This window comes from Garra rufa, chromosome 21, assembly GCF_049309525.1.
Source record: "Garra rufa chromosome 21, GarRuf1.0, whole genome shotgun sequence".
Lineage (NCBI taxonomy): Eukaryota > Metazoa > Chordata > Actinopteri > Cypriniformes > Cyprinidae > Garra > Garra rufa.
This window is the reverse complement of record NC_133381.1, coordinates 29,488,897-29,514,383: the sequence shown is the minus strand read 5'-3', so window position 1 is coordinate 29,514,383 and position 25,487 is coordinate 29,488,897. Positions and strand designations below refer to the sequence as shown.

General features: G+C 43.6%; 3 protein-coding genes across 3 annotated transcripts; all 3 read left to right on the top strand.

The window, feature by feature from the left end:
- Positions 1 to 7,196: 7,196 nt before the first annotated feature.
- Positions 7,197 to 10,581, top strand: LOC141295382 (G-protein coupled receptor family C group 6 member A-like). Its single transcript, XM_073826589.1, has 7 exons — positions 7,197 to 7,209; positions 7,449 to 7,611; positions 8,139 to 8,427; positions 8,589 to 9,320; positions 9,443 to 9,658; positions 10,370 to 10,487; positions 10,568 to 10,581. The coding sequence occupies exons 1-7, from the start codon at positions 7,197 to 7,199 to the stop codon at positions 10,579 to 10,581; spliced, it is 1,545 nt and encodes a 514-aa protein (XP_073682690.1).
- A 356-nt stretch (positions 10,582 to 10,937) lies between these two features.
- Positions 10,938 to 11,819, top strand: LOC141295381 (G-protein coupled receptor family C group 6 member A-like). Its single transcript, XM_073826588.1, has one exon. The coding sequence runs from the start codon at positions 10,938 to 10,940 to the stop codon at positions 11,817 to 11,819; it is 882 nt and encodes a 293-aa protein (XP_073682689.1).
- A 5,665-nt stretch (positions 11,820 to 17,484) lies between these two features.
- On the top strand, positions 17,485 to 24,734 carry pcare1 (photoreceptor cilium actin regulator 1). The gene is made up of 2 exons (XM_073826424.1): positions 17,485 to 21,143; positions 24,352 to 24,734. The coding sequence occupies exons 1-2, from the start codon at positions 17,824 to 17,826 to the stop codon at positions 24,482 to 24,484; spliced, it is 3,453 nt and encodes a 1,150-aa protein (XP_073682525.1). The 5' UTR covers positions 17,485 to 17,823; the 3' UTR covers positions 24,485 to 24,734.
- Positions 24,735 to 25,487: the final 753 nt, after the last annotated feature.

Genomic DNA, 25,487 nt, shown 5'->3' with positions numbered 1-25,487 from the left:
AGGAAAATTACAGCTTCACAACATCGTCCTGTGATATTAAAAGCCTTGTAATGGAGAATACTCCCTTGAAATATCCCTTGAAACCACACAATCATTCGACTGAACAAGAAATAAATATAAATATAATATGTTTATAATTAGTGTATAAATGGTTTAAACGATTAATGATTACATGATTAAATGCAATAATAAAAAGATTAAATTATTATAAATGAATGAATTTAAAAGAAAGAAAGCAAAAACGCAAATGAATAGTTGCTCTCTTGAAGCAACACACACAGGTTGCTACAAAGAATCCTTAGAACCTTCAGCCACTAAATAAAAATGGTTTGAATTTTAATATACTGTAGTATGTATACAGTACCACATCCAGATAGACAAAGCCAGAAACACTGGGAATTTCCTGTTGGCACTTGACCAAACACACATGCAGAGCAAATGTCGAAAGTCACTTACTGTCTTGATCAGACAGTGATATTTGATGCATTCCAAATGTACCACTGAGTATTTCCCTAAAAGATGGTGAGACAGATTTACAAACTTGTTTTATTGAAAACCTCTCAACCATGAAACCTCACACAGAATGCATAACTTGATAGCTCAAGGCAAGGTTGAAAACTCCCGGCTTAATTTACCAGTTACACCAGTTCAACCTCTTCTGTCCTGAGCAAGTAAATATTTGATTACATGAATATGCACACATTTGAATTGATAAATGCTTTAGTTGCTTTCCAGCTTTGCAGGAAGCTAAGAGCCAATGGGAGGCTTTGACAACAGCTATTTAGTAAAACCATTACAAAATATTCATGATGTAAGCACTGTAATGAAACAGAATCCAGGGGTAAAATCAAATCTTTTTATAAATCAGCTATGCAGGTGTTATAATGAGGGAAGTATACCTGTATACCAGACTGATAATGAATCTCCTTTTTTTCATTTTTAAATTTCATCAGTTTCAAGTGTCTGTAATAGCATAAATATTTTTATTCAAACAAACAAACAAATACATACATACATACATGCATACAAACATGCTTGTAATGTACTCTAACTGCAATCCTGAAACTAGGTCAACCATTGTTAACATGAAATCCCCACCTGCCTGGCCAAATAAATCATCCAGTTAACTAATTATAAAAAAATTAAAACAAATTAGAATTTCAAGATTAAAAATAATAATACATTAATTTAAAAAGTACCTTTTATGAGGTAATAACCTAATTGTTACCTAAAACCTAATTGGGATCAGCTTCCTGCTGCAGGATCGGATGCTCTTCACCCTCCTGGACCTGGGAAAGGACAGCCCCCAGGCCTGTGTCGGAGGCATCCATCTGCAGCAGGAAGGGACAGCTGAAGTCAGGAGCTCGAAGGACCGGCTCCGAGGTGAGGGCGGTCTTTATCCGTTGGAAGGCCTCGTCTGCTGCTGGGGTTCACTGTATCTTTTCAGGCTGTCCCTTCCTGGTCAGATCTGTCAGGGGGGCGGCTAAAGATGAGAAGTTAGCGATGAAGCAGCAATAATAACCCGCCAACCCTAAGAATGCTCATACCTGGGTTTTCGTCCCCGGCCTCGGGGCGGTCTTGACGGCTTCCACCTTTTTCTCCTGGGGTCGGATAAGTCCTTGTCCGACCTGAAAACCCAGGTACTTGGCCTCATGGAGTGCTAGGTGACATTTCCAGGGGTTCTGAAGTCATTGCAGAAGCGGAGGGTGCCATCCGGCTTGGGAACCATCACGATTGGGCTGGACCACGGGCTACAAGATGGTTTGATCACCCCTAACTTCAGCATTTGTTGTACCTCATACTCAATAGCCTGCCGACGAGTCTCAGGGACATGGTATGGACGCTGCCGGACGACTCCTGGTGGCGTCCGGATGTCATGCTGGAGGATGTTGGTCCGCCTGGGGAGAGGAGAGAACACATCAGAGAACTGACTGATCAGGTGTTGCAGTTCCGCCTTCTGGGCACGTGAGAGGTGGGGGTTGACGTCTACAACCACGGGATCGGAGGTTACGAGGGCCGCGAGTTGGTCTCTAGTCCCGACCCATCTCTTGAGGAGATTGACGTGGTACAATTGGTCAGCTCTCCTTCATCCTGGCTGACGCAGACGGTATGTGACTGGCCCGACCTTCTCCAGTACCATATAGGGTCCCTGCCAGGTGGCCAAGAATTTGCAGGCGGCGTTGGGGACTAGGACCATAACTCGGTCTCCGGGCTGGAACTCCCGTGGCTGGACTGCCCGACCGTAGTGTCGCTGTCGGGACTGCTGCGCCTTCACCAGGTGTTCCCGGACTAATGGCATGACACGATTGATCTTGTCCCTCATCTGCTGCACGTGTTCCACTACGGAGCGATGGGCTGCAGGCTGCTGCTCCCAGGCCTCCTTTGCGACATCCAGGAGGCCGCGGGATTGCCGACCGAAGAGGAGCTCGAAACGGGGTGAAGCCAGTTAAGGCCTGTGGAACCTCTCGGATGCCGAAGAGGATGTAGGGCAGCATTACATCCCAATCTCTCCTGTCTTCAGCCATCACTCTTTGTAGCATTTGTTTCAGCGTTTGGTTGTATGGTTCGACCAACCCGTCCGTCTGTGGGTGGTAGACTGTGGTCATCAACTGCTTCACGCGCAGCAGCCTGCAGAGGTCAGCCATCAGCCGGGACATGAAGGGGGTGCCCTGATCGGTCAGGATCTCCGCTGGGATGCTGACTCGGCTGAACAGCAGGAACAGCTCCTGAGCGATGGCCTTGGCTGTGGCTTTCCGGAGGGGTACTGCTTCGCGATACCGGGTGGCATAGTCGACAATCACCAGGATGTGTTCATGTCCCACGGGCAGACTTCGGCAGCGGCCCTACAAGGTCCATCCTGATGCGCTCGAAGGGCACGTCGATGATGGGTAGGGGAATCAGTGGACTGGGGGGAGGTATCCAGTCCCGGCCAGTGGAAGCAATCACGGATTCACTGGAGGGTGTTCTCCGCCCCAAGATGTCCCGCCATGGGGTGGGTGTGCGCTAGTTCCGAGACTGTCTCCGTCTTCGGCCGGAGTACAACCAGCAACAATTTTTCTTCCCTCCTTCGCTGAGCGACACAATACAGCAGGCCGTTTTGGACCACAAAGTGCGGGAGAGGATGGGGACCAGGCTGAACTTCCTTGCTGTTGATGATGCTTACTTGGGTCCAGCAATGTTTCAGCCTGTCGTTCTTGCATTGTTCTCGAGTGAATGAGCCCCCTTCCGTGAACTGTTGGAACACATCATAAAAAAAAGGTTAGGGTGTTGGGAAGGGGACTCACCATCTCTCCCACTGTCTGAAGCCAGCAACACGGGGCGCTGGCGTGGTCCTCGAGCTGGGTGGCGCTTGCTAACAGGTGGTCAAACCCGGGCCAGTCTCTCCCGATCAGCACTGGCACCGGAAGGTCCTTCACCAGCCCCACTTCCACTGGCCAGGTGCCAGGGGCTGCTGAGATGGTTACTCTTCATGCAGGGACCTGTCGTATTTCCCTGTGGACACAGATAAGTAGAAGGAGCGCCTTAGAGTCTCCACGTGGAGGGAGGAGGTGAGACTGGACCAGGCTGACCGTGCTGCCGGAGTCAAGGAGGGCAGCGCGTTGATCTTGACGTCGACTTCCAGGGCTCTCATTGGCAGGTCGCTATGGACGATGCAGCCTGCCAGCCAGTTCCGGGCGGGAGGCATGGGGACCTCATCACAGGGAGAGGGAGCCGCTGACCTGCTGATTGGTCGGGGGTGCCCTCCAGTGCGCGTCGCTCGTGGAGCACCCTCTGGAGAAATGGCGGCGCTCGCTTCCTGGCATCCTGTTGTTGGGCAGCATCCGCCAGCTCAATGGCCTCGACGATCTCCAGGGTGGTATTCGGATTCCTCATCCCGATGGCTTGGCGGTGAGAGCGGGGAAGAGCACGGAGCAGTCGGTCAATGACGATGCGCTGCGCCACCTGTTCAGCTGTTGGGTTCCCCTCCAACAGCCAGTGGTGTGCAAGCCGCACGAGCTCAGCAACCTGGGCACGGACGGGCAGACGGGGCTTGTACTCCCATTCAAAGAAGTATTGTGCTGCGCAGACTGGCGACAGGCCCAACCGGCCCAGGATTTCCCTCTTTACATCTACGTAGCTATCAGCAGAAATGGCGGGGAGGGAGAAATAGACGCGCTGGGCTTCTCCCGTGAGGAGGGGAGCCAACGCTCGTGCCCAGTCCTCTTGAGGCCAGTCTTCCACAGTCGCTGTGTTCTCAAACATTTAAAGAAATGCTTCTACATCGTTGTGGGGAGTTAGTTTCGGCAGCAGTTTGGCGGCTTGCACACGGGGATCGGGCAGCGGAGTGCGTTGGGCGGCTGCGGCTTGGAGAGCCACGAGCCCCTGCTCAGTCTCGCCCTGCCGAGTGGCGAGGTGCTCCACAATTTGCTGCTGGGGGATGCTAACCTCGGTGAGCCGCTGGAGAATCTGATCCATATCGGGGTAGGAGCGCTCGCCTGCCATGAACCGGAGAAACAGAAAGAGATGAAAAAATTTGGTGATTAAAGTGAGATCGCTTGTCTGTGATTTCTTCACTTTTACTGCCGCATTCTCCATCAGACTGTCACGGGGTGAATAATCACACGACAAGGATGCTCAACTTAAAACCCCGGAGAGTGGATTTTATTTAACAGAAGTGAAACAATGTAAAAAAATACGGGTAAGCGCTCCGGTGGTTTGGCGGGCTTTCTTCCCTGTGCTGCGGTGAATCCGTGGGTGCTCTTGTGGGCAGATCGGTCCTCAGCTGCTTTGTATGAAAAATAGGGAGATAAAGCATTAGTTTGCAGTCTCTTCAAGATTGTTCTCTTACTAGCCAGGCTTTCTCCGCTTATAAGGTCGCCACTTGCTGAGCTGCAGCTGAGGCCGATTGGTGTGTGATGAGCGCTTGCAGGTGTGGCTCGTCCGTTTCCAGGGCGACGCTGATGATTCCTCTGGACGCTCATCACACCTTATACAGTTCACCTGTATTGAGTTAATTAAGTGATTACGGTGCGTTTAAGACATGTAGGATAGCCCTGTTGAAGAAACCAGCATATGCTGGTTAGGTAGGTTTTGATGCTGGTATGCTGGTTTAAGCTGGTCCTTTGCTGGTTTATGCTGGTCCTTTGCTGGTTTATGCTGGTCCTTGACCAGCAACATGACCAGCTAAGGACCAGCATAAACCAGCTAAGGACCAGCATTAACTAGCAAAGGACCAGCATAAACCAGCTTAAACCAGCATCCCAACATCAAAAAACCACAAAGTCGTTATACGAGTGGGAAACTTAAAATTTTCTTTAAGCCCAGAGTTTCCGAGTTGGGGGCGTATCAGTGAAAAAATGTGTTGGATGCAATGAACACAGTTAAATATATTAGATATGCAGTGTCTGTATTGACGGTAAATGTACTGAAATGAATAAAATTATATTTTTTTGTAATGTATAATAAAACTATATAACTATATAAAATATTATATTATTGTATAATTACCATAGAATATATAATGATACAGTTTACATCACCTTCATAAACTGATTAAAAACAGAAAAAAATGCCTCAGGTTACGTATGTAACCAAGGATCCCTGAGATAGGGAACAAGACACTGACACTCCTGTCTGAAGCATACATACAAAGATGATAATAGTTTTGGTCGGCGACAGCCTATGAGGTCAATTCCTGGCAGGACTCGTCGCCGCCGGCGCGTCACTACCGGTGCGACCACAGTATAAAGGGGCGCAGGTAGAATACAACTTCTTGGTCTGAAGCTTACGTCCGAAGCATCCTATATAAAGCGAGCACTAAGTACCAACTCCTTTAAGTTTAAGGGAATTTCCCCTGGGACATTAGTGACGGCTGTCGGTAATGTTATTCCCCTCGGCCAAAGGCCTGAGCTGTTACCCAAAACTTACCTGCAGAGGTCAGAAAGCTGGACCCAGGGTAGAGTGCATGGCTTGGAATCAAGGAGACTCCTTTAGGGGGATACGGCTAAGTACCTAGGGTAATCTAGGTCTGCCTGTCATGCAGGGGCTACCACAAGCTCTGCATGGGTCCGTTCCCTCAGGTACTGACTCACAGAACACAGGTAACAGACCTGTTCAAGGAAACATAGGTAGAGTGGGGCCCAGGTAGCTAGGGCTTTAAACCAACTCAAGATGGGAACAAAGTCTAGCGCGTAACCCATATCATACAGGATTTAGAAACCGTTCTACTAAGGGGGCTAGCCTAGGTAGCAGATGGTCTCGAAGGAGGCCAATACGGTTGTCATTTTTGTATGTATGCTTCAGACACGAGCCACACTGATGGCGTTCCCCATAGCGACCCCTAAAGGATGTTCTCTTGGAAGGGAACACAATGATGCACTTTCTTTATTCATCATTTTGTAGATAGTTAAAAAAAATGTTGAATTTTATGCAGAAAAGGTAAACCGCCATCTTGTTCTGACCAAAGTGACTTGAACGCACCTGACATCGTAATGACGACTTGTCAACTCGTAAGTACGAAAGTCCCAGGCGGACTTGGATGCAGCATAAGTCCCTCTCTTGTGTTTGTATAAGTATTCCCCATTTCTGTCCAGTCTCAGCCAGTTATTAATGTAGCTTTAGTTGTGGTTGAACTGTCTTCTTCGTTTGTGCGCCACATAACCGTGACGCTTATATTACAGTTGTACTTGCATTTTACTTAATTTGATTCCTTGTTCCTGTGTTTAGTTTTCTTTGTTCCCCATGTTCCCACTTCTCATTAGTTATTATAATAACTGATCTGGCTCCCCTCATTACTGATTTATTTCAACTGTGTCTCTTGTTTCCTTTGTTGTTAATTTTGGATGGTTTTGGTTAATATAGTGTTTGGTTTGTACAGTCTTTATCCTGTGATTGGATTATTTTTAGGTATCTGTAAATCTGTTAATTTAATCTGTTAATATAATTAAATGCTGACCAGTAAATCGTGACAGAGTTAAAAAAAAAAAAAAAAAAAAAAAAAATATATATATATATATATATATATATATATTTAATGTGGGCACTTTATAATTTGTTTACACAAAAATAGATCAGCACATACAAACACATTCTCAACACACAAACACGCATGTGGAATTTCCACACGCCTGCTGAGCAAATTAAAACTGGTTCAAATGTCAGGTCTCAATGGAGTGTAATGTGAGTTATTTGGTACAGAACCAATCTGTGGGGGAATGATGAAGAATAAAGGTATGTTCGCCTGACATTTGGAGTCGATCCAGCAACATAATTGTTTTGACACCTTTTTTGTGTGTTCGTCCAGAATGAGCCAGCCCACTTGCATGCTTCTCTTACTTAAACCAGAATGACTGTCAGACTTCTTATGCATTTTGCCCTTGTTGTCAAGGTGAACAGATCTCAAGGGTTACAGTTGTGATCAGTCAGATTGTGTGACATGCTTCTACAAGACTTTTGCTGGCTCCTAATAGTCATTCTTATTTTGGCTGGTTCTGGGTCTGCCTGTGAATACTCACCAGGCATATGTGGGGCCTGGGCAGATGGGGATATAAGGATAGGGGTGCTCAGTTCCTGCCATTCTAAAGTACAGACACTACATGTGCGAGAACGTCCAGAAAAATACAACTGCACAGAGTGAGTATCTGATTTTTTTTTTTTGTGTGTGATTCCCCCCCCCCCCCATTTTCCATCATTTAAAGGCACATTTTATTTGTTGGAATGAAAAATCAAACTAAATATTTGTAACCCAACAAGTACCTTTCCTGCAAATTTATTTTTGATAGGTGTAATACTATACAGTACACCAAATGCCTTGTTTTGTGTAAATAATAATAATATGATATAATTAAAATAAAATTATATTTGAATAATTCATTCTTATTAATAAATTATTATTTTTGGGATGAAGGACACAATTCATTTGTGATGATAAATGACAATTTCTTTATTTATTTACTTAGTTTCTTACTTTTTATGTGTGTGTGTGTGTGTGTGTGTGTGTGTGTGTGTGTGTGTATATGTTATTAATTGTACATACAAATATACATTGATTGTTAGAAATTGTACAAAAATGTCTCAAATGTAAAGTATGTGTACAGATTAGAAAGTTGAATATGCTATTGTTTTTATTTCTAAACAAGATTTCCCTCATTTCCTTACAGATTAAATCTCCTTTCACTTGTAAGGACTCTAGCTGTTGTGCATACTATTGAAACGATCAATAACTCCAGCTTCCTCCCGGGTGTGCGACTGGGCTATTACATCTGTGACACTTGCTCTGATGCATCAAAGGCCATTCAGAGCACTGAGCAGCTTCTTGCTGTGAATGGCACACTGCCTGTCCAATGTGAGGTGCTTGAAAGGCCTAATGTAAAAGCAATCATTGGAGCACGTTTCTCAGAAGACTCTCTGGCAGTGGCTCGGCTTCTGAGTCTATACATGGTCCCACAGGTCAATAACATTATGATGTTAATTTAGGGTGAATCTTTAGATAACTCATAATTTGATTTGATTTTGATTCAGGCAGTCAAAAAGTATTCTTGTTGAATCTCAATTTGCCAGCAACAGTGATATCAACAATAAATATCCCTTGTCTTTTTCTCTTAAAACAGATAAGCACAACATCATCTGCACAAACACTTAGTGACAGGGTGCGATACCCAGCATTCCTGCGCACAATTCCCAGTGATGTTCACCAAACCAAAGCTGTGGTTAATTTCATGAAACACTTCCATTGGGACTGGGTTGGGGTAGTCTATGGCGATGATGACTATGGAAAAAATGCCTTACAAAGCTTCTTAGCTGATTCAGAAGGTGCAGATATCTGTCATGCTTTCAAAGAAGCATTGCCTCATTACCTAGCTCACAATGAAATTGACAAAAGGATCCAAGAGGTGACAGAAACAATCCGCTTATCCGAAACTAAAGTTGTTTTACTGATTTTAAAGGAAGAGCTGGTCTATAAACTGTTCAAAGAGATGATTCAGCAGAATATCTCACGTACTTGGATTGCAAGTGATGCTTGGTCAATGTCACGAAATATATCTCGAATGGAAGGAATCAACCGAGTAGGTGACATTTTTGGATTCACTTTCATCACTGGTCCTAATCCCAGTTTTAAGCAGTTTTTGCAGCAGCTGACTCTTGCTCCAGGCTCTGTAAACCTCTTTCTTGAAGAGTATAAGGAGTTAGGGAAAGACACAGGTTTTCTAACAGAAGCTGTCGACATCAGCATAACCTATGGTGAAAGGTTAGCTGTTTGGTCCATTGCTCACGCTTTAAGACTTCTTCTAAACTGCAATGAAACTGATTGCCCTGGAGAACGGGACTTTCCGCCATGGAAGGTAAGTAAAATGTTTACATCCAATTTTGGTCTTGATATAATTTCCATATAAATTTTTACCAAATGTGGAATTTTATATCTTTGGATATTTTATATCTTTTTTTCTTTTTTTCTTTTGGAAAGCTCCTCAAGGAACTGAAAAAGATAAATTTTACTATGGACAATCAAACATTCTATTTTAATGCATCTGGAAATTTCATGAACGGATATGATTTAATTAACTGGCAACCACAAGAAGCAAGTGGCCAGAGAAGCTTTGTTGTTGTTGGAAATTACAATCTGATGACAAAAGAAGTTCATATTAAGGCACCCATAACATGGAGTAATCCAAGCAATATGGTGAGACTAACTAATTGTAATAAAAAACAAAAAAAACAAAAAAAAAACATCAGTTATATATGGAACCATCATTATATATGTCATTACATTATCATAAAAAAATGGACCAGCCCAGATTTTCATGTTGATCCAAGCTGTAGGTGTCACACACACATTTAACCCATCCAGGTGCACACACACAATAGTGAACACACACACACACACACACACACACACACACACACACACACACACACACACACACACACACACACACACACGTTGGGTTTACATGTTTTATGGGGACATTCCATAGGCGTAATGTTTTTCATACTGTACAAACCGTACTTTCTATCGCCCTACACCTACCCTACACCTAAACCTAGCCCTCACAGGAGATTGTGCATACTTTTACTTCATCAAAAAAAAAATTGTGCATGATTTATAAGCCTGTTTCCTCATGGGGACCTGAGAAATGTGACAACGTGATGAATACCAGGTACACACACACACACACACACACACACACACACACACACACACACACACACACACACACACACACACACACACACACACACACACACACACACACACACACACACACACACACTTCAAACCTTTTGGTTACCCAAAAATACATAACCATCATTGCTGGTTTTTAGCAGGGTATTATTATGCATTGCATGTAAGGACTACATATTAACCACACTTCTCTGCATCTTATTCTAGGTTCCTGTTTCCATGTGCTCTGCTATTTGCCCACCTGGTACAGCTAAGAAACTCCTCAAAACATCATGCTGCCATAATTGCACACAATGTTTAGAGGGTACTTACTCTAATGAAACAAGTAAGTAATCAATTTTAAGTATATGGTATTTTTAAAAGGTAGAGTTTTTATGGATGACTTCTTGTTTAATTTTTCACTAGAAATTAGAATTTGAGCCAGTGTGTAGACAACTAATGTAAATATGTTTTGAAATGAACTTGAAGTTTTGTTTCAACCACAGACATCAATAGAGAGCCTAGAATTAAAATTATTTTAAAAACAGTTAAAAAGGGAAAATACATATTATGAGACACTTGAAACTTGATTCTTGATTGAAAATACCATAATAGCAACATTGCCTTTCTTTTAGACCTACCAAATTGCCTCCCTTGTGAACATGGTACCTGGTCTTTGAAAGGATGGACTTCCTGCAAGCCAAAGGAAGAGGACTACTGGAAATGGGATGGGTCCCATGCTATAGTTATACTTACATTTACTGTTTTAGGTTATCTATTGTTGTTCTTTACCCTGATGATCTTATTGGTCCTTTATGGAAAACCAGTCATGAAACAAGCAGGGGGAAACCTATGTTTTCTAATCATGGCAGGGTTAACACTCAGCTATACTAGTGTCATATTATTCATTGGCAAACCCAATGTTAACATTTGCAGGGGTCGACAGATCTTGTATGCCTTAGGGTTTTCACTCACAGTCTCATGTATTTTGGTTAAAGCTCTACGTACCTTTGCATGCTTTCTTGCACCGCATCGCCAGGAGCGTGTTAAAAAGTTTTACAAGCCCCCTGCCATCATAACTTGTGGTACTCTCATTCAAGTCCTCATCTGCATCTTCTGGTTGATATTTGATTCCCCAGCTGTGGAGACATTTCAATCTGAGCAAAGCATGATTGTTACTGTTCAGTGCAACGAAGGTTCTGGCATTGGATTTGGCATTATGCTTTGCTATATTGCATTGCTAGCATTTGTCTGCTTTTTGATGGCCTTTAAGGGGCGAAAGGTACCTCAGGCTTTCAATGAGACTGGACACATCATCCTAAGCATGCTAATTTACCTTTTTGTGTGGGTCTGTTTCACCCCTGTATACATTGCTAAGGTCAACGAACGGTATTCAATTCAAGCAGCTGCCATCTTGGTGTCATGCTATGGAGTTATTTTCTGTCACTTTGCACCTAAATGGTACATGGCTCTCTGTAAGAAGAAAGAACAGCTTACTCGAGAGGCATATATTGCAAGAGCCACTACCATTGACTTTATCCCAGAGATAACACAGGGACCTGGTTTTATAATGGGGTCACAAAATACCATTAACTCAGTTGATACTGGTTTGGGTTCAATCAATTCAGAATTTCCTTACCAGACATTACGCAAAAGAACAAGGCGCAAATCCATTTGATAAGTGTACACACATTAATGTTAAAAGAGTTATATTAGAAAGAATGTATTTTTTTAAAGAGCTAGTGGATTACTGCTGACATTATTATTTTTGTAAATATGAATTAGTAAAAAGGGAAGAAAAATGGTAACACTTTAGAATACTGTTTCTTACTTACTGCATAACTAATAAGGAATTAATGAAAAACGAATAGGTAATCATTCATTAACACTTAACTCACTACTGTTAACTACTAAGATGTGTTAACTAATCAGTATGTAATACAATTTTATGATTGTGTTAAGTAACAGTTAGCTAATCAATAACTAATGTATTCTGTCATACTTCCTGAAGAACTACTATTAATTATCTACTTGTTAAGGTTCAAGAAAAATATCTATGAAGTAATTACAGTCATACACAATTACATTGAGTTGTGACCCTTTCATATATGTTATTATTATTATTATTATTATTAGTAGTAGTAGTAGTATGACAATGCAATATTAATAAATGCAATAAACTTTATAGAGGTTTTGCCTGTGTAGTGAATTGTTTTGTGAGTGTGTTTTGTAAGAAATCAGCTTTCGATAGGAACCCACTGTCACGTATCTGGTCTATCTCGTCATGAACTCTAGCACACACATTCTGGACTGCAAACCCCATAAGCCACTGCACCAATCACTGCACACAGCTGCTCCTCGTTTCCCACTGAACTGATTGCTGCATACACCTGTTTATCATTTACCCACATGCATTTAAGCCACTCACACACACAGCCACCTTGCGAAGTCTTATTGTTCCTATGGTCGTAATTCTAAGCGTTTATCTCTGTGTTGGATTCTCTGTGTATGACTCTGGACTGTGTACCCCGTTGACGATTCCTGCTACCTGCCATTGCGACCATTGCCTGTCTATTGAACTGTTTCCCGGATTACCTACGTTGTTCCTGTTTTCTGGTGATTATTCCTGCATGTTGACGATTCTCAATAAATGCTGCAAATGGATCCGCACGTCTCAGTCTGACTCCCTGTGACAGAAGACTTCGCCACTACAAGGATCCAGCAGCGAGTATGGTGTCATCCGGTTCCAGCACGAACACCACTGTACAGATCATGCGTCTCAAGCAGGATGAGCGGACTATTGAGGAGTATGCTATGGACTTCATCGAATTAGCTAATCAGTCGACTATGGAGGAGCAGTGCCTGATGATTTTCTTTCGGGGAGGACTCTTAGAGCCATTGGCTTCCCTCATGCCAATGTGTGAACCTGGCTGGACTCTGCAATATTATATAGATCTTGCTCTTTTGTTGTGTGGCTCTCCTTTTACTGTGGGAATTGTGGAAGAGAACCATCTTCCCACTGTAAGTTCCAGCTCAGAGCCACAGCATAAGATGGCCGCCCCTCCCGAGCCTGTTCACAAGATGGCCACTAGCCCAGAATCACAACACCCACATTTCACCACGGCTTGGCAAAGATTCACATCCAGCCTAGAGGACCCACCACTACTGTCAGCACGAACAGTCGGTCTCTTACGGTCAGCACCTGCCAAAGCAGCGACCTCATATCCTGAGTCAAGCCAAAACACGACCGCACAGTCTGAGCGCCCTCCAGTGACTGCGCCGCCAGAGCGCCCTCCAGTGACTGCGCCGCCAGAGCGCCCTCCAGTGACCGCTCGCTCAGAGCCTGCTCTTCCAGAGTCTCCGCTGGAGACGCCCAGCCCTCCTGAATCTCCGCTGGGGTCGTCCAGTTCTCTAGAGCCCGCTCCTCAAGAGCGTCGTCCAGAGCCCGCTTCACAAGAGCGTCGTCCAGAGCCCGCTTCACAAGAGCGTCGTCCAGAGCCCGCTCCTCAAGACAGCCTTCCAGAGACTCCGCTGGTTCAGCCCAGCCTTCCAGAGCCTCCGCTGGTTCAGGCCAGTCTTCCAGAGCCTCCGCTGGTTCCGCCCAGCCTTCCAGAGCCTCCGCTGGTTCCGCCCAGCCTTCCAGAGACTCCGCTGGTTCCGCCCAGCCTTCCAGAGACTCCGCTGGTTCCGCCCAGCCTTCCAGAGACTCCGCTGGTTCCGCCCAGCCTTCCAGAGACTCCGCTGGTTCAGCCCAGCCTTCCAGAGACTCCGCTGGTTCCGCCCAGCCTTCCAGAGACTCCGCTGGTTCAGCCCAGCCTTCCAGAGACTCCGCTGGTTCAGCCCAGCCTTCCAGAGACTCCGCTGGTTCCGCCCAGCCTTCCAGAGACTCCGCTGGTTCCGCCCAGCCTTCCAGAGACTCCGCTGGTTCCGCCCAGCCTTCCAGAGACTCCGCTGGTTCCGCCCAGCCTTCCAGAGACTCCGCTGGTTCCGCCCAGCCTTCCAGAGACTCCGCTGGTTCCGCCCAGCCTTCCAGAGACTCCGCTGGTTCCGCCCAGCCTTCCAGAGACTCCGCTGGTTCAGCCCAGCCTTCCAGAGACTCCGCTGGTTCCGCCCAGCCTTCCAGAGACTCCGCTGGTTCAGCCCAGCCTTCCAGAGACTCCGCTGGTTCCGCCCAGCCTTCCAGAGACTCCGCTGGTTCCGCCCAGCCTTCCAGAGACTCCGCTGGTTCAGCCCAGCCTTCCAGAGACTCCGCTGGTTCCGCCCAGCCTTCCAGAGACTCCGCTGGTTCCATCCAGTCGTCCTGAGATTCCTGTCTGCCCGGTTCTGGTCACGGAGCTCATGCATGGACTGTTCCCACCCACCCTCCCTGCTGCTCCAGTTCCGCCACCTCTGTCTCCTGACAGTCCCTCTGCTCACCCACATCCCACCTTCGGTGCAGAGGACTTGCCGTGGCACTGCCAGTCTTCATCGGTGTCCAGACTGAAGGATCCCTCACCATCACCTCCAGTCTCAGAGTCCTGGACTCCACCTCGGCCCTCCGACCCTGCGGCTCCACCCTGGCTCTGTGCTCCCTCGTCTCCGTTGTCGGCCATCGGCCCACCAGCTCCTCCGGGCTCCATCGTCTCTCCGGCTCCGCCCCGGTCAGTCGTCGCCCCACCTTCGCCTCTGGACTCTACTCCTCCGGCTGCGCCTCGTCACTCCGTCCTGCCGGCTCTGTGGACCTCCTCCCTCCCGTGGGCACAGCCTCGATCCTCTGTCACTCCGGCTCCGCTGCGTACCTCCGGACCTCCATCTCCGCCGGGGTCGCCAGAGCCTTGGGTTCCGCCTTGGCCCTCCGGATCCTCTGTGTCGCCCAGGACCATCGACTCTCCGGTTCCGCCTCGGGCTCCACCGGCTCCACCTCCGTCGGTCGGCCCCATGCAGGAGCCAACCCTTCCTCCGCCATGGCTTCTCCCTCCGTCGGCTCAGCCTCAGTTCGTGGTTCCAGTACCCCTACATGGACCTGGCCCTCCATCCCTCCCCCTGTTCCGCCTCCGCTCCACCACGCTCCAGGTTGTATTAGGTGGTTAGAGCGTCTGGAAGCCGCTCCTTGGGGAGGGGCTCTGTCACGTATCTGGTCTATCTCGTCATGAACTCTAGCACACACATTCTGGACTGCAAACCCCATAAGCCACTGCACCAATCACTGCACACAGCTGCTCCTCGTTTCCCACTGAACTGATTGCTGCATACACCTGTTTATCATTTACCCACATGCATTTAAGCCACTCACACACACAGCCACCTTGCGAAGTCTTATTGTTCCTATGGTCGTAATTCTAAGCGTTTATCTCTGTGTTGGATTCTCTGTGTATGACTCTGGACTGTGTACCCCGTTGACGATTCCTGCTACCTGCCATTGCGACCATTGCCTGTCTATTGAACTGTTTCCCGGATTACCTACGTTGTTCCTGTTTTCTGGTGATTATTCCTGCATGTTGACGATTCTCAATAAATGCTGCAAATGGATCCGCACGTCTCAGTCTGACTCCCTGTGACACCCACCACCACTCCACTGTCATGTGATAACTTACCTTAATTTTTATACTTTATATACAGTACTGTATGTGTGCCTTCTCAGCATATACCTTATTATCATTAATTCAGTTCTTGTATGTAAGGCCAGGACTGAGGGAAAGTGAAAATACAGGTAGCCCATTAGTAATTAGAATTATCAAAACAATTATCAAATAATTCTGCAGGACTTATTTCGAACCTGAAACAGTAGGCCTATTCTAAATGGAAAATATTGGGAACCCATTAGTAATTAATAAAGAATTACTAGATAATTCAACAAGAATTACTTATAAACTGAAACAGTATTCTAAAGTGAAAACATAGGGAACCCATTAGTAATTAATAAATAATTATCAAATAATTCTGCAGGACCTATTACGAACCTATTACTAAAACTACCCAAGTCTAAAAAAAAAACTATTCATAATTTTACTGGAGTAATACTTTATTGGGGTATCTGTACTTTTAATTAGTACTTGATTTGTGGGCCACAACCTGATTATTATGGTGACTATTTGCATATAACTGTTTAGTAGTATAACTAGTAGTTATTTTATATTTATAGTTATTTTTCTTGAACCTTAACTAGTAGATAATTAATAGTAGTTCTTCAGGAGGTATGACAGAATACATTAGTTATTGACTATCTAACTGTTACTTAACACAATCATAAAATTGCATTACATACTGATTAGTTAACACATCTTCTTTAGTAGTTAACAGTAGTAAGTTAAGTGTTAATGAAAGATTACCTGTTAGTTCTTCAATTATTCCTTATGAGTTAAGCAGTAAGTAAGAAACAGTATTCTAAAGTGTTACCAGAAATATATATATATTCACAACATCATTTGGTGTAATGCATGTATGTCATATAGAAGATTAATATATTAATGCTATTGCATTATTTATGTTGGTGAGGGTTTATAATGCATTCGTAAAATACAATTCATTCAAAATTATGAATTATGAACACAGAGTCACACTACTTTTGTTTGTTTTATTGCTTAATTATAAGAAACCAATAATATTTTGAATGTCAATATGTCTTCTTTTGTTACAATATTATCTGAGTGGCATTTGAACTTGAATAAAGGTAAATTCTTTAATGATAGACAATGGCATTTCGTGTCTATATCACATGGCTTGGGGAGGTCATGGGATCCAGAGGTTACATTAATAAAATGATGTGGTGCACAGATTCAGCCGCAGACACTGAACCTGTCAATCAAGCAAGAACAGGAAGGGAAAGGCATTTCCCTCTCTAGCATTGATGTCAGAACGCCAGTCAGTGGGTATAGCTGAATATGGGTTCTTGTGTCACTGTGCTAATTCAAAAGTATTAGGGGAGAGAACCAAGGCATCCAATTCTGAGAGAACTGAGAGCATCAGATCGCTGCAGATGTTATAATTATCACTACATTAAGTAAGTTGTGAACTGTTTTATGTCTTGTTTATTAAAACACCAATGTGCCGCAATAAATTATATTTCTGGAATAAATCTATTTCTCTGTTCAAAAGGTTGAAACGATGCACTAAAGTAATTCAAATATTTATAATTTACAGGAGTTCACTAAACAGAATTTTATTTTAGACTAACTTTTCTATGGCACACTGGGTTTGAGCTATAAAAAGCTACCTGAAAACAACTGTGATTACCTTAATGAGCTTAAAGTCTTGAGACTGTGTGTTTTATTTGCACTGAGGTGACATATGTGCATGCTTAGGACTACACTCAAATCCTTAGTAATCTCTTTAGCTGCTCGTCCTCCAGAAGGTACAGAGGGACTCTACGACATTAGACAAAATGCTTACCAATGCTTTCTTCAAAAGAAATACAAACACATTTGATCAGTGGTTGAATTTTTTTTTCTTTTTTTTTTAACTGAAAGAGAAGAGACTCCTTTGGCACTTCACATTTGTTTTCCGTAAAAGTCCTTCTAAGGTGATTTCCTAGGATACACAGAGATACTCAAATACAACTGTATGTCTGGTAATCGGAGTCATCGGAAAATGACAAGTGCAGCTGGTGATTCTAAAACATCCTGCTGTCAGATGGAGTGGACTGCATACTTGTCTTTGTTGGACTATATTTTTGCAAAATCCTGGTAAACGGCAATTGCTCTGAAATGGGCTGCTCTCCCTCACATGGGAATGGTCTCCACGGAGCACAGGATGCATTCAGAAGAGGGAGAACTCTACTTCCAGGGACTCTTGAAAGACTTGGAGAATCACAGTCTGATGATGGCAGCAGTGGAGAATCTTGTGGACAGGACACAGAGAGAGACAGCTCAACTGTTCGGAACAACACAAGTTCAACGTCGTTAAGGAGGAAATTCTCTACGGCTGAGCATGAAGGGGCTGCTTCTGCCAAACTAGGCACACAAGAGATTAACATCGATATATTATCTCAAGGGAAGGAACAACAAGAAGAAAAACGTGAGGCTTGTGAGAAAAAGGGTGCGAAGAAATCAAAGAAAGGTCCTAAAGGTGTCAAATTAAGCAAGAAGAAAGAAAAGGAAAGAAAACGTTTTCCTGAAGAAAAAGTAGACTTTCCAGAGACACTTGTAAAGGCTCATCAAGCGGCGTATGCATATCTTAACCCCAGCATAAGTAAATATGAAGATTTGTTGGGGTTACTTGATCATGCCGCCCAAACCCAAATTTCCTTGCAACCTATGGTGGCATTCATGATCTTACGCTATGAGGAAATAAACAAAGGGCTGCAGGAAATAGTGGAAGAGGGGGAGATGATGTTAAAAGAAAATGGAGAGCATCTGGCATGGCCTTGTGATAAAAAGAATTCTTCCTCACCCAACTCAGCAAAAAATGTGACCTTTCCCACCTGCAGTGAGCCCCCACCAGACCTACTACAACAACTCCTTCAGTACACCGTACAGAGAATGCGTCAGGTAGGTCAATCAGTGTGTACAATTGGGGATACCGCGCTTGAGGAGGCGGTGGATTACTTTTCCTCTATTACTGAAATTCTAGATGAGAAGCTCAGGACAAAACGTGCATCAGAGTCCAGATTAAAGCGGCTGCTTTCTCGAATTGAGGCCGCATCACAGAAAAAACCTGGCCCAGATGACTCTGCACTATTTAGTGAAGACAGTGGACTTGGGGCAGAAAGTGAGTCCCTGGCAGGTTCAGACAGACAACGTCAACGTAGAGAAAGTTGTGAGTCAACTGGAACCATTTGTGCTGCATCAAGTAGCCCTTGCGGTTCTACACCAGTTTACCGAAGGTCATACAGAGGCAGACTTCTCAAAACAATAAGCAACAGCAGCTCTCTTAACTCTATAGACTCAACTTGCACTATTGCAGAAAAAGAACAGAGAGATACAGAATCACTACTTGGCTCTGTCTCCTTGGACGAAGGTGGTCGGGATGTGGAGGATGGTAGTGAAGAGGAAAAATACAAGGATAAAAGAACCAAACAAACAGATTATTTTATTCCAGACCGGAGGCAACCACGTCGTTTGCCAGCAAAGCGAATAGAGAATCCAAAAAACGTTGAAATGACATTAAAGCTAAAAGATGCCATTAGTGGTCAAATTCGTTTTTTGCCATCCCAAGGCCCTGGAGAAAAAGCAAAACAGGCAGATAACCCAAACAGCAGTAGTCAGTGGACTGAGGATGGTGACAAAAGTTCTAAAAGACCCCAAACAGCTGCTTCTAGAACCTCTAAGAAAAAGACCACAGTTACTAAACGGTCGAGATCAGCAGATTCTCTGCGTAATAAAGTAGAAGACCCTACACTCATTGAACTTGAGAGAACTCAAAAGGAACTCAATCAAAGGCTGGAGAGAATAACCAAAGTTAAGTGTGAAGGAAATACAAAACAGAGTTCATCTAAGAAAATCCAGCTACCGCAAACACAAACCATTTCATCAGTTGCTGCTGACAGGCAACGTTCTTTGAATAGGAACATTTTTTCTCCAAGTAATCAAAGAAAGGCAACTACAAAAGTTGACCAAGAAAGTGCGAAGGAAGAGATAGAGGAAAAAAAGAAAAAGGACAAAGGAAAGGGTAAGGAAAAGGATAAGAAAACCCTACCTGTTAATGGGCCTGTTAAGGTAATACCTGTGCCAAGCCCTCCACCGTCACCCCGCCTATCTTCAGGATTGTATAGGGAAAGGAATTCAGTTAAAAAACTGATTGACACATTTAGTCTGGGCTTGGAGGAAAGTAAACAGAGCACAGACAGTGCAAAAATTATTGGACCTCTTAAAGGTGTTAGAAAGTGTGGTGTTCCCATCATTCCAGGTTTAGGTCCCTCTGCCACATTAGCATTTAATGACAATAATATGCTCAGTAGTCAAGGGGAATTGCAATGCTCTGAAAGGACAGAGGATCTTGACATTGACAATCTACCACCCCCTCCACTTGAGGTTCTCATGGACAATTCCTTTGAAAATGCACAGACAAAGGACACGAGAGAAAATGTAACAAGGAGGGGCCGATCCATCCTGCCAAAAAGGACTGCAATGTCTCAGAGGTTACGAGCCTCTCTGCAGTCTGTTACAGTACTACCCAGTAAGGGGAATTTGTGTAAATGCTCTGTTAGCATGTCGCCAATTCGTTCCACACAACAGGATACCAGAGGAGTTGCGAAAGGTGGTCACCATGATTCCAGCTATGAGACAGACACGGAAAGTGAGGAGGCTGCCTCCCTTTACAAACAAGCAAGAAAGATAATCCACTTGAGGCATTCTTCTGACTCACCAACAGAGAAACCTACAGCTGAGCAGGGCCACAGGCAGCTTTCCTCCTGCCAAGGTGATGTAGAGCTTTCACAAAAGGAGAACAATACCAATGAAACAGTGCCAAACAATGCCTGCAAGAACCAAAACCCTGCCACTCCTACTGTATCCAGAACTCGTGTGTTACCATCCACGCCTCTGTTACATCGGAGACTCCCTAGTCCTCCAGTATTGAAAAGTCAAGCCACTTCTTCAGCTAGCCCCCCTGTAGTTCGTAAACTTCCATCCCCACTTTCTTCTGGGCAACGAACTCTGCCAAGCACCCCTGCAACACGGCAAGACCAAACCCCAATCACAGTGACAGGGGTCACTTACCCCTTTAAGGCGCCGTCACCCCCTGCTTCCCCAAAAGTGCATCGCTGGTCTAGAGAAAACAGTAGTGAGGACTCTTCAAGAGTGTTTAGTAATGCTCGATCAGTGTTTTGTCCGGTCTCAACATCGTTATTTGAGGCTCAGCCTGTGCCTACACCCAAGCCCCCTCAGGCATGGGCCTCCTCCGGTAGCAGCGTTTTGCCTCGACCCTGGGGAGAGCGTGGTCGACTGCCAGTGTCTGCACGAGGGCCCCAGCCATTCATCCGGCGCAGCCAGTCAGATAGGAGGCCCAGTCTAAGCCTGCCTCCCAGGGTGCCAGTCATCTCTGTGGCAGAGACATGTGGAAGTGAACCAGCAATTAGCACCCATGGGTGAGTCTAACACTCTTATGATATCAAATATAAGGCCAACGTATAACTGATTAAAAATTACTCTAGTATATTTATAGTAGAGTTGGGGTACTCGGACTTGTACTCGGACTCGAGTCTGGTCTCGAGTTCAATTTTTAGCGGACTCGGACTTGTCACGGACTCGGATGTGTTCTGACTCGGACTTGACTCGGACTCAAGCTTTTCGGACTCGGGAATAATTGCCGAGTCCAGCCGAGTCCAGGGACAGCTGACGGAAATTTTACTGACTCGCATTATTACGAAAGTGACATTCAGTATTCGCACTTGTTTAAAAGTCTTGCCAGAACTTGAAAGCCTGCTGGTTTCTTTGCATACACAAACCCCCAAAGTGCGCTTAACGAAAGCGCCTCTCAGTCAGCGTGCAAATGCTGAATTAAGTTTACTTTTGGATGTTATTTCTACACATTTACACGAAAAGTAATGTCAAAATGCACCGTCTTGGAGAGTATTAATGCAAATGCGGTCGGTTTTGTCTTGTGAGTGAATTTAAACAGATGGGAGAAATACAGATGTGTCACAATATATGATCGGTGCATCCGGTCTTAAAGCGACAGCAATGTAAACCTGCTGCAACAGACTGCGTCATATTAAATTTGCCTATTTTATCTCACAATTCTGATTTTTTTTTTTTTTATATGTTGTTTATATGTTGTATTTCGGACTTTATAACTCAAATTAACTCAGAGTTTTCTGAGGGGAAAAATGTCAGAAGTGTGGGATTTAAACTCATGATTTTGAGCTGAGGGGAAAAGGGAGAATGTCATTTCTTATCAAAATTGTGAAATATAATCTCGGAATTGTGAAAATAAAGTCAGAATTTTGAAATATAAAATAAAATTTACTTTTTTTTTTTACTCTTTTATTCCATGGCCTCCATAGACTGCTTCTTAAAAACTGTCACCTTACAGCCTCATTTTCATCCAAGAAAAAAAAAAAAAAAATCAAAATGCCATCTACCCTGTGTAAGGTCTTAACATTCATCATATAAAACTCAAAACAGCCAAAATCAGAGATAAGAGGTGAATTTTCTGCTCCTCAGGTCTCATTCACTAAGCTTCCTACCCACCCCATTGAATTCCTGTCCTGCCCTATAATTTTTCACATTTTAAAAGCTGTTTCACTCTGAAATATGTCACAATACATAAGTTATAACTTCTGTTACATGACTTTAAAGTTTTCTGAGCAGGACACTAATTATAAGATGGTATGAAATCAAAAATCCAAATGGCAATATGCAATAGCTGTTTGCTTTTTTACATTTAAATTGCCATTGCCTTATTCTAGTTGTAAAGGTTGAAACAAGGTTAAGATACTGACAAACAGTAGTGTTCAGTTGGACTCGACTTGGACTCGACCCATTTGGACTCGGACTTGAGTCCGACTCGCCCCATTTTGGACTCGGACTCGACTCGGACTCGAATGGCTAAAGACTCGGACTCGACTCGGACTCGACTTAGGTGGACTCGACCCAACACTAATTTATAGTCTACATGATATAAATAATCTGTAAGAAGAGCAATAGAGCAATAGTAATCACACTTGTGTTGTCGGATCCAATATATCATCCATCTAAACATCCAAAATAATATATTCAATATAAGCTGCTTTTAGACTGACAACGTTTTGAGTTCTGAAACATACAGAATGTTATTATATTACAATGACCTCTTATATGTCAAAAGATCAAGGGAATTTTGGTTTCTCAAGTCATGACCCCTTTAATGCATCAAAATTGCTACATGGCTGCTTTCCAAGTCATCAGGAAAATTAGGTTAATATCTGTGATTTAATGACCCAGAAACATAACTCTGTAAATGAAAAAAAAAAAAAAAACAGTTATGCGAACTATGCAGAAAAGTCCCGTGAGCAGTTCTATTGAATTTATTGAGGTGAAAAACTTTAGCTTTTAATTTCTGATCCATGAACTTAACTCCTTTGGGTTGTAATGCTTAATAATGATACAGTATCCAAGATTTTCTTGCTCAGTCTTTATCTTAAACAACTTTTTTGATAAGAGTATCTGAAGCAAGTACCATTCATGCTTGAAATTGTGTCTTCTGTTCCAGATTCCAGTTTTTTTAAGAGAATAAGAAAATGTTATAGGACAAGCACTTTGGTTGTCTCTGTCATAATAAAGAGGGCACTTTTTGAAATTCAATTATGGGTTCATTGTGTAAATGTCACTCAGCTCTCGGGTGAATAACAAGGAACAAATCCATCTGTAGAAGGCCGTAATTTAAAGTATTTGCCAAATACTTCGTTTTCTTTATCAATTTGCAAAATAAACAATTGATATTAAATAATTTCAAACATTAATTGAAGTGGAAAAAATGTTTTTCAGTGAGGACCACTGGACCACTGGACAAGTCTTGGAAAATAATCTCTCTCTCTCTCTCTCTCTCTCTCTCTCTCTCTCTCTCTCTCTCTCTCTCTCTCTATATATATATATATATATATATATATATATATACAGAAACACATACACACATATTTACAGCAATATTCACTATTACATGTTCTAACAATTCTTTTTGAGTTTTAAGTAGATAAACTTCACAATTATGAGAAAAAAATCAACACAAAAACAACAACAAATGTGTAATACTTGGAAACTACTTACAAATATAGAGCAAGACAAAACTCAGATCAGAATGCTTTCATGTATGTTGGAAAACCTGTTTATTTACATTGTTTAACCAGTTTTAGAGAAACAATGAAAGAATGATGGGAAAAACCCACATAACTTAAAAGTGAATGTGGGAATGCCCCATGTTAGAGGTAATGTGTGTGAAATCCAAATAAATTCAGTATAATGATATTCAAAATAGTTCAACACATTAAAGGTGTATGTGATGGCCTTTTGTAAATATGGTCACAAGACATACAGTAAATAATGCCCTATTTGTTTTTGTGATGTCTGTACAGTAAACTACAAGCACAGTGTGATATGGACGAAATTAATTTTCACTGAATTTGAGGAAACATGTAATATGTATTATACAGTTTGTGATTCAGACACACTTTCCCCTCTCACGTACATTGTATTATAATTGCTAATCCCCAGCAACTAAGCTCTCAATGTCTTGCTGCTGACCAGTGCTAACCAGCCCTGGCCCACTTCCCTAATCCTTCAATTCACTAATGTTCTTATTCTGTTTTGCTGTCACAGGCTGGAAGATGGTTCAGTCAGAGAAGACAAGCCATGGAATGATCAAACAGAAATCAGAGGTGCAATTCGGTCTGTCTCGCATCCAGACTTGTGCATTGTAGGTCAGGGTCTACAAAGGGAATGGGAGAAATGACGAAGGAGCAAGTGGGATTATGGATTAGCAAACCTTGGATGGGATTAAACCCATTGTGTCCCGGTGGGAAATGAAAACAGCTATTTCTAAGAAGGCCTTCTTATGATCATTTCCAATCATTGTTATCACAATTGTTTATGCTTCAATGTATATTTGGTCTGTTTGCCTCAATTGGTCTAACTTGTTTTGTATCATAAATATTATTGGTTGACCTTTTATATTTTTATTAAATAAAAAAAAATCAAAGATATTCATAGAAATTGCATATACTTTCTTAGACATTTTCTTAAAATGAAAGCATGTTAACAAAGAATTTAGGTTATCAGTTGGGTTGCTGTGTACATTATCAGTCATCAGCTAGTCGCATTCTTCCTTTACAAACTTATCTGACAAGTCACGTTTAAAAATCAGCAAAGCATTGTACTCTCCTGTTGGAGGTACAATGGCAGTGTTATTGTCACCAATTGAGTCGTCCTGTCATTAACTCTTGCACTACACATCATTGACTCTCATGCATTTAAGCCACTGACACACACACTTCCGGGCGAAGTCTTATCGTTCCTCATGGTCATAATTCTGAGCGTTTCTCCCCGTGTTTGTTTTCCCGTGTGTTTGATTCCTGGACTCCCTCCCGTGTTTGATTCTCACTGCCAGCCCCGACCTTCTGCCTGTGTTTGACCACGATTTCTGCCTGCCCCTGTGTGTTTGTTTTGTCTCTAATAAATGCTGCGAATGGATCCGCACGTCTCTGACCTTCCCTGTGACAGAACCAAGTCACGTCTCCCCCGAGCGTCCAGAGCCTTCGCTCCCAAGCCACACAGGGCCAACGCTCCCAAGCCACGCAGGGCCAACGCTCCCAAGCCACGCAGGGCCAACGCTCCCAGGCCATGCAGGGCCAACGCTCCCAGGCCACGCAGAGCCAACGCTCCCAGGCCACACGCCCACAAACCCGATGGGCCTTCCACTTACTACTGCATTACCTGTAATGGCTATTGCCATTTTG